At 54.4% G+C, this 16,977-nt stretch overlaps 2 protein-coding genes across 2 annotated transcripts in view; one reads left to right on the top strand and one right to left on the bottom strand.

The window, feature by feature from the left end:
* The window catches only part of LOC119045917 (stimulated by retinoic acid gene 6 protein-like), a 44,447-nt gene extending 43,914 nt beyond the window's left edge, over positions 1 to 533 (bottom strand). Inside the window, exon 1 of the mRNA XM_053656303.1 lies at positions 462 to 533. The gene's annotated coding sequence lies outside the window, so the exon portion shown is untranslated. The remainder of the gene's footprint in view (positions 1 to 461) is intronic.
* On the top strand, positions 421 to 16,396 carry IGFBPL1 (insulin like growth factor binding protein like 1). Its single transcript, XM_037140765.2, has 5 exons — positions 421 to 896; positions 9,159 to 9,268; positions 10,166 to 10,282; positions 12,160 to 12,313; positions 14,273 to 16,396. The coding sequence occupies exons 1-4, from the start codon at positions 449 to 451 to the stop codon at positions 12,307 to 12,309; spliced, it is 825 nt and encodes a 274-aa protein (XP_036996660.2). The 5' UTR covers positions 421 to 448; the 3' UTR covers positions 12,310 to 12,313; positions 14,273 to 16,396.
* Positions 16,397 to 16,977: the final 581 nt, after the last annotated feature.

The raw sequence follows: 16,977 nt of genomic DNA on the forward strand, positions 1-16,977 counted from the left end.
GCGACACGAGAGAAGGAAAACCCTCTTTATATCGTTACATCCATTTGTACATTCTAAAATTTTAAACCATATATTCCTTTTCTAAAATACAACTTGGAAAACTACAAAATGCAAAATAAAATGGCGCGTCCTTCTGAGAGGATTAAAGGGCATAATATTTGGAGCCAGCCTTTTATACAATATTGGCTCTACCATAGCGACTTAAGGCAAGTTCCCGCCCCTGCTACCCTTGGGTGTCCGACTGCGGGTCTACGAACATTCCTCCTGCTCCGAACCGGGTCAGGTGGGAGCCCACCCCGCCGCTCCGGTCCCGGACCGGGCAGCCGTCTGCGGGCACCCCGCGGTGCAGCCCCGGCCAATCAGCGGCGGCGGGGCGGGTTGGGTGGCGGCGCCGCGCGTGAAGAACGGAGAGCTAAGCAGAGGCGCTACTACCGTCCTGGAGCGGACCATGACACGCTCACCCGTGCTCTTCCCGCTGCTGCTTCTGCTGCTGCCGCCGGTAGCCCCAGGCCTCGGGCTCCTCCGCGCGGGCGGCCGGCGCCCAGAGTGCGGTCCGTGCCGGCCAGAGCACTGTCCCGCGCCCGCGCGCTGCCCGGCGCCCGGCATTCCGGCGCGCGATGAGTGCGGCTGCTGCGCGCGCTGCCTGGGCGGGGAGGGTGCGAGCTGCGGAGGCCCAGCTGGCGCGCGCTGTGGCCCCGAGCTCGTGTGCGCCAGCCGAGCCGCTGGGGCGGCGCCCGAGGGCACCGGGCTCTGCGTGTGCGCGCAGCGCGGCGCCGTCTGCGGTTCCGACGGCCGCTCTTATCCCAGCGTCTGCGCACTGCGCCTGCGCGCCCGGCACGCGCCGCGCGCGCACCCAAGCCACCTGCACAAGGTGCACGACGGCCCCTGTGTATTTGGTAAGTCGGGCTTCCGCCTGGCAGTGCTGCAGAGGCGGGGGGACACCCTAGATCTCTGGGGTATTGGCGAAAGAATGTCTCTCCTCACCTCCCAGCACCAACGCTGCCTATGTAGTTTTTCTTATTTGGCAGGGAGCGCAAGGAGGCTGGGGCAGGAATTCACATGCTGCACCTTCCCTTACCAAGTTCATGGGTACACCAGCTAGTGAGCTGGTGGGAATTTGGGGAGCCTGCTGTCCCTTTTGGTACTTAAATACTTGCTGATGCAGTTATTCGCAGGCCTGGTAGTTTGCCTCCACAAGACTGGGAGTTTGAGAGTGGGAGGTCCTCAACAGGTTCAAGTCCCCGGCGTGGGTTGTTTGAATGGAGAGGGAGGAACCTTGAAGAAGCCAGAGAAGGAGCTCCCAACCAGAACTCGGGATTCGGAGCTGAGCACCAGGGCTGGGACCCTGCTGGGGATTCCTGAGGGAGCTCCCACTTAGGACAGGTAAGTCATTTGCAGACCTAGGCTCTGAAAAGATTCAGGGGCAGACCCAGGTTTTGTGGGGCTAAGGCTTATACAATTTGAAAGGTCCCACTTGAAGTAAAGGAATAGAAAATTAATCATTGCTTGGGACCTAGAAACTTACACTTCATTAACATCACAGTAAAGTTGTCTGTCGGTGTTATTGCTTCCTACCCTCTATGTGTACTTTTTAAAAAATCAAACAGAAATAATCCAAAACCTTAATAAAGGGATGCCCAGAAAAACCATTATGTTTTGAAGAACTGTCCCTTTCTATGCTGCCTGGAGGGGGCAGGGGAGAGTGTAGTGTGAGTCCCAAGAAGTCCAGCTTGGGGTTCTGGCCCACTGCTGGAGACCAAGTCCGACCCAACTGCCTAAGTCAGGGTAGTGACTTCAGCTCCAACAAGGAAGACTTGGGGGTGGGGAAGGCCTTAACAGGCATTGGGAAGTTTCTATGATTATCTTCGCCCAGGCATTCCGGGTGGATGTGTGTCCAGGAGACACGCATTGTTGTGTTGTCAGAAATGGGGCCCGGACCCTCCTGTCCCAGAAACATGGAAACAGTGTGCAGCCCATCCGCGCTGCGGCCTCCCTGGAGTGCAGGAATATCGCCAGTGGCTGTTCCTAGTGGGGGCTCCCATGGAGGAGAGAGCCGGCTGGCACTTCCCTGTGCTGCTGTTTCCCTGAGTGACCTTGGGCTGGCCCATCCCCTGGGCTGTGTTAGTCCCTGTGGAGCCCCTGTTGAGGCCCCTTTGTTTCTACCCTGTGGCACGTAAACAGTCCTGTCTCCTTCCTTTTTCTAGTTCCTGTCACTCGATTTTACAATCTGCTTTCCTCAGCAGTTCATTCACAGGCGGTTCTCTTTGTCTGCAGACAGGTAATACTTTCACTCCACACACAGGAGACATAAGTGCAGACCAGGGCCCCAGAATCTGCCGGCGTAGATGGTCTCAAATGATACTTCCCTGGAGTGGTGTTCTGTTCCCAAGAGAGATGCCTTGAAGATGTTTAAGACATTTAAGCCAAATCTGCCATTATGGGGAGCAGACAGACTCCAGTGAGGGAGCAGTGCAGGGGATTGATCGTGGTGACCATTGCAGCCTGACCAGCTCCCAAGTCCCCTATACCCTATTTTGTGCTCTTTGGGGACAGGACTTGATAGAGTTAAGTCAGGCAGGTGGTGGTTGCCATGGTTACTAGAGTGCAGCCAGATGGCAGATGGAAACCCCATACCCCTAATTCACTGAAAATTACCAAATGACAAGTAAATGTGACAGCCCCTCCACTCTGATCTATGGGCCCTGAGGCGCACCTCAGGCACAGGCCCCGGGCGTAAAGATGTTCAGGGAGCCAAATGGAGGCCACACGGAAGCTGCTTTTAATGATCCCATTAGTGACAGGCATCAGGCCTTCCTGGAATCTCCTGTCAGTCGGGCACTGTTTTTCCCGTTGCTTTTTGTCCTGAAATGTCTGTCTGGCCCCTGCCCCTGTGTCCTGGTCAATCAAGAAGTTGTGGACAGGGGATCTTTCCTAGCTAGTGACTAAGGCAAAATCGGCACCTCGCTCTGTGCTGCCCTAAAGCCATCCTCTATTCAGAGGACACAGCAGAAGCAGTTTTTAACAACGCCCCTGGGGACCCCAGTTGAAGGGAAGCAGACCAAGTCCCCGCAGCAGCTGTTCTGCTTCAATACTGGTGACAAAACCACCCCTCCTTGCACCTCACCTGCTCCTTCAACGTGCGAACTCCCGACTTGAGCGGAGCGAGGCGTCTGTAAATGTGTGCGAAGTTCCACCCAGTGTGGGAGGTGTTCTCACGCATGCCTCTCAGGAGCATTTGGAAGCAGTTTTCAGGCTTAAATTTCCTCCTGTGCTCAGAAAAGACCCAAAACGCCTAATGCACACACATTTATGGAAGACCCACTATGTTCCCACATATGAATAATTCATTCTTTACTGTTGGAAATTGCGTTTGCATCCCATCTTCTTGCTCGACATTTACAACTGCCCTGGGCAGGTCTCAGTCCCATTACATAGAAGGGAAAGCTGAGGCATGTGGGGCAGGGGCAGGAGCAGTCTCCCTGGAGCCACCTGGCTATTCCCCAGCAGAGCTGGGGCTCTAGCCTGGGTTTTCCTGGCTTCTCAGGTGGGGCCTCACACCTCTAGCCCTCTGGCAACCTCATTCAGAAGGTGCCGCCAATTGGCTGCTCTTGAGTCTTGAGAGTTTTTCAGGGCAGATCTGCCTTCCGGTTTTCCCCCCAAGGCAGGTTGCTGGTTCCTCTGTTTAGCTCTGGGTGATGGCTCCTGAGAGGAACAGGGTAGCATCACAGAAGGGGAGGCACATGAGAGGAGCCTTGAAGGGCGAGGGGAACGTTCCTGGGCGGAGGGGGTTGGGGGGAGGCACAGTGTGAACCGAGACACAGAGCAAAGAGGTCCTGCAGTGCATGTGGGCTGTGGGCCTGCTGGGCAGCCACCGGAGCTAAGCCCAGAGCAGTTTAGTGCCAGGCTCAGGGGCGAAGCTCCATTCTGTCCTAAACTCTTGGTTTGCTTTCTCAACTGTCAGCTAGCCTGGCATTAAGTTGTTACTGCTGTCATTACTTTAAAAGGCTGCGTTGTTCTGTCTGTGCATTGTGACTGCTTGCCGACGTTGGGATCCTGCAAACAGCAGGTTGATGTCCTGTTCCGAGTGTGAAATTACATAGGATCAGGGTCCCATGTCAGTGCCCACTGGGCCACTGAGCCCCCAAGGCTTCTGTGAGCTCTTGAGATCCTAAATCTTAGAAAATTTACCTCGGTTGAAATTCCAGCTCCACTTAGAAATGGGTCTTTGTGAAGCATGTGTTACCAGGTAACCAGGAGAGGCAGTGAATGCCACTTTGTGAGAGGGACAAAGGAGGGGGGGTCTCCTGCTCAAAAGCCTTTCATGCCGAGGGAGGGGTTTGAGTGAGGCGCAGGCTGCAGGGAGAGGGACTGAGCCGTTTCTCCTGCGCCGTAACATGACTATTAGCATAAATTACCAGGGCTGTGCAGTGCGTTGATCAGTAAACCCTCCGGTGGTGCGCCCTCTCCTACAGGTAGATGGGGTCCTGGGGGATGACTTTTAATATTCTTTCCTTCCCTAGCGCCATTAACTCTAAAGAAATCTGAGGCACATGCAAAGATTGTTCGTTCCAGCCATCAAGGACGTAGCTGACGGGGCAGGGGGACAGATCCCCACACACTATAATAATGACATCGATCCCCTTCATTTGTACAGACCCGCCAGTTTAATAATGCAGCCACACCCATTCTCTCCCTGCACCCTGGGGGGAGTGAAGTCGCCTTCATTCGCAGATCAGGAGGAGGTGGTGAGCAAGCTGCCCAAGCAGGCTCCTATGGGTAGGAGAGTCCCTGGGTACATTTTGCCCACCCACAGCACCGCCTTTGTCCGGACACACCTGGTGACTGTTGTCTGTTACCCAGTGGGCAGAGCTGTGCTGGCCCAGCGTTGCCAGGGCTGTGGCTGCCATGAACAGAGGAAACAAGTATTGAGCAAGGAAGGGCTAGACAGACAAAGCTGGCACATTCACAGACCCAGCCGACCGGGTACCATCCTCTCTCTTGAGAGCCGCGTGACTCCTGTCAGAGGCAGGTGGGAAGGGAGGCCGTGGCTCTTCCAGAAGCGTGGCTGCCCTGGCAACTGTAAGGCCTCGCTCCGGGCTCGCCCGAGGAAGGGCTGCGAGCCCGCCCACCAGAGGCCTCTTCGAGGACACTACCCTCAGGGTGCAGCAACCAGCCAAGTCCTCAGGCCCCTCCGTGGAAGCCTTGACAGTTGGCAAGGGGCCTGGTAACTTCCTCACTGCAGCATATGGGGAGCACAGGGGAGGGAGAATGGACTGCCAGGCTCACTTTAAAGAAGATGCTGAGGCCATGTTGCAGCCCTGGGGTGTGGCAGAGACAGGATTGGACCATGGGTTCTTCCTGCCTGGGGTGGTCATGGCGTTGAGCATCCCAGTGCTGCACTTGAATGAGCCCTTGGGAACAGTAGGGCTGGGAGTGTCCTGCTGGTGTTGAGGACACGGGGTGCATTTAATGGTGTCTTCACAAGAGCCATTTGCTTGGGGTGAAGCCTGGGGTGGGGGTGCCGGTTTATTCCTGGGCAGAAAAGGGTCAGTGTAGCTGTGTATCTTCCCACAAGCCTGGGGGCAAGGGTGGCCCGTGGCTGGTGTCTGGGGACAAGGGTTTTAGGACTGATAGTGGTGGCTCACTGCCTGCACTGAACAAAGGACAGCTGGACAGCTGCTCCCTTGCTGGGAGCCTGGATCTGCATCTACAGCAGGCAGAGGGAGCCTCGGTGACCAGCCCCAGCACAACCGTCAGGCCCAGAGCTTCCCTGGCAGGTGGCATTTTGCACGGGTTGTCACAGTCCAAGGCTGGGGAACTAAGTGTGTCCTGTGTGACTTCGCCGGGAGAGGCTCTCAGAAGCCTGCGTCTGGTTTCCCCAGTCCCGGCCCCGCGTGCCTCTTCCCTCTGCTGATCTGCTTTGTCTCCTTCCGCTGCGATAAATCACAGCTGAGAGTAAAGCTGGGCTGGGTCCTGTGGTCCCCCCAGCAAATCCTGCAACCCAGGGGTTGTCCTGCGGCCCCCAACACAATCCCCAAGGAAGGCTTTCTCACACGAGAAAGGCGTCCACACGGAATAACAGATGTTTCACTTTAAAAATCAGTGTGGCGTTAATGGACTCAGGGCCCTGGGTTTGAGTCCCTGTCCCTCCACACACGTCAGCTCTCAGAGCCTTGGTTTTCTCATTTGTGAAATGGGTACAAATGCAGGGCTGGTGTGAGGATGAAGAGAGCACTGGCTGTGGAGGTGTCACAGGAGGAGAGGGCAAAATGGTGTGGACAGAGCCTGGGGCCAGAGCCCAGGCCCATGGCGTCGCCCCACCATTTAAGGCCGGGGGGCCCTGGCTCACCTGCCTGGCTGGCGGGACTGCTGGAGGGACCGGACGGGGTCACAACCCCTGGGACAGAAGCGCGCCCAGCACGCAGCCAGCCCTCGGTGTCAGTCAGCGGCATCACTACCAGTATTGCAATGATGATGATGGCTGATTGTGAAGAGCTGTTACGGATAAAAATATTGTCAGTTTAAAATCAGATGTGTCAACATTAAAGACAGATGACTGTGACAGAGACACAGGAGGAAACCGTTCGAGGTAACTGCTCTGTGTCTCGGTTGTGGCGGCATTTGCATGACTGTGGGCATCTGTCAAAACCAGAACTGTGCACCAGAGAGCGAACGTACCGTATGTAAATTTAAAGATAAAAATTTGAATGCCACTCTGTCATCTAGCGTAGGGGGCTCTTTTGTAAGACAAATGGCATTTTTCTGCCAGGAAATCAGTGGCAAAGACAGTATTTCCGAGACAGGCTTTCTCAAGTGTAGTTATTGCAAGAAAGGGAGAGGGAAGTACAAGGAGAGAAAGGTGACATGTGATTTACTGGTTTATTCATTTAGGCCTGAAAAGGATTGATGAAATCTCATTTAAAATTTATGACTTTACATGAATGGAAGTAAAACACATGGATTGGGCGTCCCTTTGGAACCCCCGCGGCAGGCCCTGGAATAAGACGTGGTTCTGACTGTCCGCACAGCGAGCCCTTTGAGAATGGGCATGGGCTCCGGGGAGGCGACGCTGGCAGGACAGAGGACGTGAATAAATCAGACTCTCTTTTTTGTCTGTGCAGGCGGGGCTCCTGCCAGAGAGCAGGGCTCTTGTGGTTCTTTGCGGCAGCCAGGCAGGTGGCCAGGGCACATCGGGCAATGTTGGAAGCCCAGGACCTTGGTTCACTGAGGGGACGTTGGCTCTACTTGGGGTTGTGTGGCTTAGAGGGCAGTGAGATGGGCACAGCTGAAGGAGTGAGCTGCCCGGGCTGAGGGGGAAGAAAGCCTGTAGGGGGAAAGGGCAGTGTCTCTATTCACCTCACTGGTGGCCCTTGGGACACCCAGAGCGCTGTAGGACTTTAGAGGGCAGCATTGGTATAAACAGGTGGGAGACACAGGGAGGTGAGTTTTAGGTCCCATGAGAGCAAGCTTTCTTACCTGCAGAGCCCTCCAAGAATAGAAGGGCCTGGCTCCATAGGTAGTGAGCTGTCTGTCATTAGAGGCGTGCAAGTGGAGGCTCAATGAACACATCATAGACACAGGCTCAGGATCTTGGGGAGTTAGGCTTCTCTGAGATTTTGCAGCTCTAAGACGGTTTCCCAAAGTTGGGTTTTGTTTTTTGTTTTTGGCACCAGCTTGACAGAGTCTGCTTCCCAGTCTGTGCGAAGGAGCCAGACCAGCCTCATTTCTGTGTCCTTTCACTCCTGTTCCCTCCCCTTTCCCTCCAGCCTTTTGTCTCCTTCTCTTTGTTCTCCTTTTCTTCTTCGAGGCCAGCTTGCTGGGCTGTCCTTGAGTCACCAGGGAAGCCCCAGGAGTCCACACTCTCTGCAGTCAGATGGCTGGAGAATGGATGTGTTTGCTCTTTTATTTGTCATGTGTTTCCTCACCCAGCCATCTGTGTACCAGACCTGCTCCTGACCCCCACTTGCATATCATGCTAACTGAAACCATCACTCCCACTCATCACGCGGTAAGACCAGCTCAGTGACCCTCTGAAGCTGAGGGTATTGTTCGCATCTTACAGACAAGCAGACCTGAATAGAGAGCATTTTCCTCCCCAAAGACCACATTTTCACCTTGCCCAAGACACCGTGGGGTCAGGTGCAAGGGTGGGCCAAGCTTGCCTTCTTGTGCAGGTGAGACCAGGTGGAAGCACCTGGGCTGCAAGGCAGGCTCCGATTCAGCAGGTGAAAGCGGCACAGAACCCCTGGTCCTGGACTAGAACACACCCTGTCAGCCCTGCACCTGGGGAGCCAGCTACCTGTGGGCTGGGGGTGCATTCCATGCAGAGGCAGATACATTGAAGGGCCGCCAGACTTGATGCTTTTAGTCCCAGTGTGGGCAGAGCAGATGCCAGGCACAGAGAGGAGGGAGGAGAGTGGAGTGTCAGCTAAGAATTTCTAACTCAGATGCCCACGCGCTCCTTCTCCTTTCTGCAGTGCTCTGGCAGCCCACATCCACATCGCCTGATGCCCAGTCTCTACCCAGCTTCCAGCCCAACAGTTTTGCCACTGGGGCGTGGGGGGGTGTGGAGTGGGAGGGGTGTGGAGTGGGGGAGGCCAAGTGTGGAGCTCATGAGTCTGTGATGTGCAAATGAGCGTCTTGAAAGGGCCGCAGGGGGTCTCCGCTCTGGGGTGGATGCTGGGTTCTACGTGGTGTTATTCTGTGAAATGCCCGCCTCTGGAAAGGAGAAAGGCCCATCTGTTAGAAGACTGCCGTTGGTGAAGTGACACCAGCCCCTCCCGGAGCCCTGTCCTGTCGTTGAGCTGAAAGCAGATGGCAGCTGGGCCAGGGGAGGAGTGCGACGAGACGGGAGCCCCACTGCAGACATGCTGTGTGATTTTAGGTGGCTGCCTTTTCTCTCTGGGGCCCTGTTTTCTTGTTGGTAGAACAAAGGCGATGGGTGAGGAAGCACATAGGCACCCTTTCGGGTCTAAGGCAAACTCGTTCCCACGATTCCTTGCCTGAGACTTTGTTCTCTGTGGGTGGAGAGCTTTTGTCGGCCACTGCTCTCCCATCATGCTCTGTCCCAGCAGGCTCTTCCCAGGAGGAAAATTCTAGAAGTGGGGCCCTTGGGACCTGGCCGGGTAATGGTTGTGCTTCCTTGTCTTGTCGCCCAGCTCCTGTGGTCGTCATCCCACCACGAAGTGTTCACAACGTCACCGGGGCACAGGCGCACCTGTCCTGTGAGGTGAGGGCTGCACCGCCCCCAGTCATCACGTGGAGGAAGGTACTTACAGCCAAACACTCGAGAGTGTGTGTGTGTGTGTGTGTGTGTGTGTGTGTGGGAGAGAGAGAGAGGGAGACGGGAAGGGAGGGAGGGAGGGTGTAAATGTTTTCTTTTATTCTAAGTGTTTCTGTGTATATTTTTTTGTGTGGACCAGAGGATATCTTACAGGGGTGTCCAACCTTTTGGTTGGGGTGTCTCTGGGTGACATTGGAAGAAGAAGAGCTGTCTTGGACCACACATTAAATACACTGTGACACATAATCACAAAAACATCTCATGTTTTAAGAAAAACTTACGATTTTGTGTTGGGCAGCCAGTTGGACACCCCGTTATATACCATTCCTCTGCCTCCAGGTTTATGCCACAAAACTTTTCTCCCAAAGCTGTCCCCAGAGAAGGGCAGTTGCCATCCTTCCTGTGGCATTTGCTCTCTTGGCCACTTAGCTGTCGGGAAAGTTCTGCTGGTTATTTAGCCTGGACCAGCTGGGATGAAGTTAGAGGCTGCCTCACTGGGTTTGGGTTTTAGAAAGACTTGGGTGGTGGCAGGTAACCCAGTCCTGTTCCAAAATAGATCCTCCTGCAGATCAATCAGTATTTGAGAGACCAGCATGGGTCACAGAGAAGTTGTCCCCTTGTCACAACAGCCCTGACAGGGCCGTGGCATTCTGAACTGCTTCCATGAGACAGTGGGGGCGTCCACATCTTTGCTGTCCATCAGGATGTGCTGTCTGTGCATAATTCAGGGTTTAAAAGCAACGGACATTTCAGTAGGAGCAAGAGCTACTAGGGTTTCGGCCTTCAGGTCAGCAGGAAGATGAAGACAGAGGGTGTCTGTGGGGTGGCGTGTACCTGGAAATGCTCCCACTAAACCCCTCCTGGTGTTCTTGTCCTCTGCAGGTCACACAGTCTCCCGAGGGCACCCAGGTGCTAGAGGACCTGCCTGGGGACCATGTGAACATAGCTGTCCAGGTGCGAGGGGGGCCCTCTGACCACGAGGCCACAGCCTGGATTTTGGTGAGCATCCCGTTCATTTAGGACTACTGGCTATGATTGGCCTGTACAAAGCACCCTCGATATTTCTGTAACATGTCACACGTTTCTTATCCACTTCTCACTGGACCCTGTGAGGACTGTCAGGAAAGCAGGGAAGGTGTGTAACCCCTGAGAGCATAAGTGACCTTCAGTGGTAGCAGTTACGGCCTCAGAAAGATGTCCATGTCCTAGGCCCGGAACCTGTGGATGTTTTCTGTTATATGGCAAGAGGGGGTTAAGGTTGTAGCTGGAATTAAGGTTACTAATCAGGTGACTTTCATAAGGAAGTTACCCCAGATTATCTGGGTGGGGCCAAGGCCATCACAGAGTTCTTTAGATGTGAAAGAGGGAGACAGGAGAGAGAGATGGGAGTGTGAGAGAGACACGACCACCATTGCTGGCTTTGAAGATGAAGGAAAGGGGCCGCAAGCCAAGGAGTGCAGACTGCCTCTGGACCAGAAAAGGCAAGAGCAGATACTCCCCTAGGGCCTCTGGAAAGACGGCAGCCCTGCTGACATCATGACTTTGGCCCACTGAGACCCACCTGGACTTCCGGCCTCAGCAAGGGCAGATGGTGTGCATGTCGTTTCAAGCCACTGGGTGTGTGGTGCTTTGTTACGGCTGCCATAGGAAACTTGCCCAAGGCCACACGGCCAGTAAGGAGGGAGGATGGCACCTCTGGGTCCTCTCATGGCTCCTCCATGCCACCTGCTGCGGGTTTGCTAAGAAGAAGGAATGCCGTGTATTTGAAGGAGCCCTGGAGTGACGAGACAAGGGTCCGTGTTGGCCAAGTAACTACCTCTCTGAGCTTCCATGCCCACAGTTTTAAAAAGAGGGCTTTGGACTGGACAGCGTCCAAGGGCCACTTGACTCTAATAGTCTGTGACTTACCTGCTAGTCCCCTGGAGCGTGAGGCTAATGACCATGCTCCCCTGCGTCCACCACTGGTGCAAATTCAAAACGAGATGGGGCACATAAACCCTCCTGGTCTGTAGATCGACCCGTGATTGACAGAAGCCATTCTAGCAAGAGGGAGCAGGAGAGGAGAGGGCCTGCGTGATCTATCTGCTCTGCAGGGGCAGCAGGGCGGGCTGCCCTGGGGGTTCTTCCCACTGCCCCACCACCTCTCCGAGGTTTGGTGACTCTTCTGCACCCAGCTCAGAACCTCAGAATGCGGTTGGGTCTGTGGCTTTTTCAAATCCGAGCCTCTGTGTCCACAGTTGTAAAAAGAGAGCTTTAGACTGGACAGCATCCAAGGGCCCCATGACCTTAACCTTCCCATGCTTTATTAGGAGAAAGTATGGAGGAAAACATTTTCTCTGGTGTTAATTTGTGAAGGCTGCCTCCACTGGGAGCCCTTGTGGGCCATTTCATGGGCAATAGATTATTATTTTTTTTAATTTGCAATATTTTCCTTATAAGCTATACCTATACCTTCAATAAGAGGACCAGCCCTGGCTGGTATGGCTCAGTGGACTGAGCACCAGCCTGCAAACCAAAAGGTCACTCACTGTCCAATTCCCAGTCAGGGCACATGCCTGATGGCGGGCCAGGTCCCTAGTTGGGGATGAGCTGATTAATGTTTCTCTCCCTCTTTCTCCCTCCCTTCCTCCCTAAAAGTAAATAAATAAAATCTTTTTAAAAAAAGAGGACTAGGTAGCTCACAGTAAAAGGCAGGAATGCAGAGGAAACACTACATGAGAGCCAGGACAGAGGCACTGAGAAGGTGAGAAGAGAGACAGTGCGCTCTTGCTTACTCTGAAGAGGAGCAAGTGGCCAGAGGTCTTGTCAAGGCCACGTACCGGAGTGGTCGCGTCGTGCCGCAGGGAACTACACGAACATGCTCCCTGTGTTTCCAGATCAGCCCTCTGAGGAAGGAGGACGAGGGGGTGTACCAGTGCCACTCGGCCAACGCGCTGGGGGAGGCCCAGTCCCGTGGCACGGTGACAGTTAGTGACCCGCATATGTACAAACTCCTTCGTGGCCCAGCTCCGGATGACCGCATGTGACAGAGTAAGTATGCCTTCTAAGTCATTTTGGGTGTTTATACACCTGCGTCACAAGAAATTGAGATGGTTTATAAGATGTATAATAAAAAGAAAGAAAAACGTGTAGGCCCAGAGAAACCAGAAGGGCACAAAACAAGAGTAGGAACCTACTGCGATTAGCAGGTGGCATCTCTAGCATGTTCCACACGCGTGTCACTCTGGGCTTCCCGCCCGGCATGCACGGCAAGAGCTGCGAACGTATGGGCATCCAGAAGGTGAAAAGGGCCCATTGTGTCTGTTTCTGAGGCGGCACCAAATATTTCCTCCAGAACCTCCTGGAGTGAGCAGAAGCTGTCATGGCGTCAGCACCTGTGCGAAAACATGCCCACTGAGAAGAGAGCGGGAGCTGTTTGTCTCTGTCTGGTTCCCCTTGTCCGCAGCTCTGCCATCCCCAGGCTGTGCCTCCCTGTCCTCAACACGATGCCTCTTAGCAGCACATCCGCAGAGAATCTGCACCTCCCTGGGCCAGCTGGGCCTGGTCCTCAGAGTCAGCTGGGAGACAGCAGGGAGGCAGCTGTCCCCTGCTGACAGGTGGGCCATGAACTTAGGAAACAGCCCCTTATTGGCCAGCTTCTGCTGCCTAACAACCCCCAAACCTCGCTGGTTCACGGCCACCAACATTTATCTCTTGCTTGCTCACATTTCTTCTCAAGGTGGCGGGTTAGCTGGGGCTCCATCCCACGTGTCGTCTTCTATGACAGGGATGCAGCCAGAGGAGCAGCCCTGGTATGGAATGTGTCCACTCTCATGGCAGAGGGGACAAGCAGGAGGCCATGCCAAGCACACAATCTCATTTAAAGTTTCTGTCAGCCGCTTACGTCCATTGGCCAAAGCAAGTCCCGTGGCCACACCCTGCTGCGCTGGGGCTGGTGGGAGCCTGCTCCTCTCCCCGGAGGCCCAGGGCAGGAGAACTGTCCTGAACAGGCACCCGTGCCAAGGCCTGCCGGCAAGGACTTCACAGGGCAGGGAAAACGAGAAGCAGGCTCGATAGTTTGTGAAAAGCAGAAGGATGTTGCTGTGGTTGTCATGTGTGTTATTCCGTCTGCAGCCACTACTACTGGGCACTTTCTGCGCCCAAGGCCTTACATCAGGTCTAGGGGATGCAGGGAGAACAGAAAAGTGAACGCCGTTAAACTACAAGGAACGCAAAGCCAAGGAAACACGGGGCAGCAGTGAGTGTGGGGCGAGTCAAGCAGCTCAGAGCTGAGGAGACAGAGGAAGACTGTGCTGTGGTTCCCTCGGGGCCAGGAGCCGCGGGGAAAATGCCAAACTCACCCAATAGAAATGAGTTAGGGGACGGCTTTTACAGCGCCTGGATGCTCGCCTTTCTGTTTTATTCTGATAAATATAGAACAAAAAATCCAGTGTTGGGACTTTTCGTTCTGTGTGCCTGTATGTGTGTACACATGTGTACGTGCATACATGTATGTGTGTGACTATATGTTCCGTGTTTTAAGTATATGTAGTTTTTAAGTATAAATATGTATATATTATACTTTAAAAAACAGAAATTTTACCTGGCTATGAATACAGCCCATCATAGATGAGTTTTCAAAAGGGAGCCATGGAGTTTTAAGAGCATGGGCACCTCCCAGTTCCCGAGTTCCCTCTGCGAGGTACACTACAGGCCAGCCCCTGCTTGCATACCTCCAGAGATGCAGTGCTCACTACCACAAGAGAGCCGTCCCTGGGTTTTCCAGTGTCCGGAAGTTTTTCCTCATAGTAAGTTAGGGTCCCTGAAACGTCTGCCCGCTGGCTGTGTACATGCTCCTTGGGCCCCCAGGGCCCGGCTCGTGGCCACCACGCTCCTCGCCGGGTGGAGATTTAAAGTTAAGGGTCCTTTCCTGTGCCTTCCACTCACCACGCAGCTGACCGTGACGGAGCAGGCGCCTTTCCCCTAACTCTGTTCCCTCTTCCCTCCCAGGGTCTCAGAAACGCAGATCGCAGGACGACGACGAAGTCAAGTCCTGCGTCGTTTTGCTCCAGGGCAAGTTAGAGAAACCGTGTTTGTAGAAGACCCCTTTTGTATGTTTTTCAAAGTTAGATGCAAACTAGATTCACATACAGATATGGTTTTTAGCAGGGCAAACGCTGGGGAAATGGCCTGCATGTGGTTTTTTATACTTTAGAAATGAATTGCTCCATCAGAACTCTTTTTCTGACTGCTCCCCGGGGAAGATCACGGCGTGGCACACTGGGAACTCGGAAGGGCTGCACGGGGCACGCGGCAGCTGCGACTCTACCTCATTCGTCTGCGGCTGATCGGTGGGGCTCTGTGACTGAGTGACTGTGTGTTGTAGCAGGGAGGAGGGGGCCCTGCTGTCCCCCACCTGACCTCTGACTTGCTGTGTGACCTGGACAGGTCCTTTCCCTCGCTGGGTCTTGGTCTCGTCACCTGTGAATGTGGCATTTGGACTGGAGGTTACCTGTGGCCCTTCCAACCTTGCATGCTGGAGTAGGATGGCCTTGTGGACGAAATGCGGGAAGTGTGGTCTGAGCGTCCTTTTTAAACTGGTGCTTCCTCGAAAACAAAGGCTATTGCTTCATACTTGGGTACAGACAGCTGGCCGTAGCTCCTCTCTCTCTGCTGGTTTCTCGTCTTAAAGGAACACTTTACCCGACTCAGGGGCCCCGTGGCTGGGCGTCTGGGGACCAAGATGTCCACTTGCGAACAAGCCCAGCATTCCCTCACCCAGTAGGCAGTGGAGACCCGGCCGCGCTCCCTCTGGGGGATGCAACAGAGTGTGGCAGAACATGTTCTGTGTAGAAATGTTTTGACCTCAACCAGGAATGAGGCTTTCTTTCTTTTTTAATGAGGAAAGAAAGAAGGAAAATATTTGATATCTGGGATTTAAAAAAATAGATATCCTAGGGAATTAACATTTTTAAAATTGGGATCGCACGTGCGGATAGTCCTTAAGCCATCCGTGGTCACTCCCCGCTCCTGGGGAGCAGGGAGGGCGCGTACTGGTGCACCCCCCCTCCGCAGGTGAAGAAACTAGGCCCCGAGAGTGAAGCGCCTGCCCAAGGTCTGCAGGCCTCTGAGAAGGACCCGCAGAGCTCTTCCCGCTGCGTGGTGCAGCTTCTCGGGACCATCTCGTAACCACATAAAGGAAGATGCGGCCCGTCCCACGGGTTCAAGGGTTCCTGCCCAGGCCCATCTCTGCTTCTGAAGCACAAGCTCATGCTGCCCGGAGCCGGCATGCCATTTTGGGGTCCATTTTGGAACTGCATTCTCCGCCTTTAAGGCTGGCGGTCCCACCTCTGGAAAATCGGGCAATGTCACCCTGACACACACTGCACAGCAGGAGAATGGCCTAGGACTCTAGAGCCACAAGGCCCATTTGGGACCTCAGTCCTGGCTTGCTGTGCGACTTTGCCCAAGTTCCCTTTGTTTTGTGCACCCCAGCTTCCTCATTTCAATAAGCGAGGAATGAAACTAGGTGGGTGGTTTTCAGACTTAAAAACGTTGGAGCCCCTTCTTTGAATACAATTAGAATTAAAACTGATCCAGGTGGAAGCTCTTTCTGTTTGGAGGCTGGAGCTGCTGGGGGTCCTGCTCACAGCCCCTCTCCACTCAGCACCCCCTACCTCTCTCACGGGTGGGCAGACACTCAGGAGAACTAGGGACGCTGAGGCCCCAGGGAAGGTAGCAGAACAGCGTGCATCTGCGAAGACACTTAACAAAATCAGTTGCATCCCCTCAGATCTGCCTGCTCAAAATTGGAGAGCTGGGTGCAGACCCAGAGAGCAGAGTGGACGGAGCCGAGCATGAAGACAGCTCGAGGCTGGGTTTACCGTCGTAATTACGTGCAAAAATAACATAAATGTTACTGTCTGACATGTTCACCAAAACCAAAAACGTGATTGCCCCACCTTAACGACGTCTCAGCGGTGAGAGTCCCCGGGCCTCTGCGCAGGCTGAAGGAACGTGTGCTGTGGCTGGTACCGTCTGGAAACACGATTCCCCAGAGAACCTGTGTGCCACCCTGCTTTCACAGAGGAGATGACGTCCCATGACCCTGCCCCCCCTCCCACAATAAATGTTTTTAAGGACGGTCTTTTGGTCTCTGTCGTTGGGATGCTGCCTCGGGCAGCCCGGGTCCCACTGGTACTTTGCCACCCCTGTGCCTCTTGCCCCCTTTTGCTCGCCCACGCGCTCCTCACCTCCCGCCGGCACTGCAGTCACAGCACCGCCCAGTCACCCTGCGTGTGGTTATTAACCGGTCCTGATTGTCTGCTGCTGGCACGGTTCCCCTCACTCTCCCTGAACTTGGGTCTCCCACGGTACGAGCATCCTAGGGTTGAATTCACTCACTAGACTTGCCCTCTGTCATCTTCCACATGCACATAAGTAGCCTTCTCCAGAGGACAGAGGGGTGCAGACACTGGCAATGTGAACGTGGGTGGGACCTGGGCCCTGCACTCTGGTGAGACCTGAGTGGGGATGAGTGGGGTGATGTCACTGTCCTTCCAAGGAAGCACAAAATGTCTGCCTTGTGACCAGAGAAGGGGAAGATCAGGGAAGACTTCCTGGAAGAGGAGGCATCTGAGCTGGGATTGGCATGGGGATGGGGATTCCGGGCTAGGGAAGCAGCACACAAAAGCAGCAGGAGTGGAGAAGTGCGG

Source organism: Artibeus jamaicensis, unplaced genomic scaffold, assembly GCF_021234435.1.
Source record: "Artibeus jamaicensis isolate MK-2021 breed Jamaican fruit bat unplaced genomic scaffold, CSHL_Jam_final scaffold_1964, whole genome shotgun sequence".
Taxonomy (NCBI): domain Eukaryota; kingdom Metazoa; phylum Chordata; class Mammalia; order Chiroptera; family Phyllostomidae; genus Artibeus; species Artibeus jamaicensis.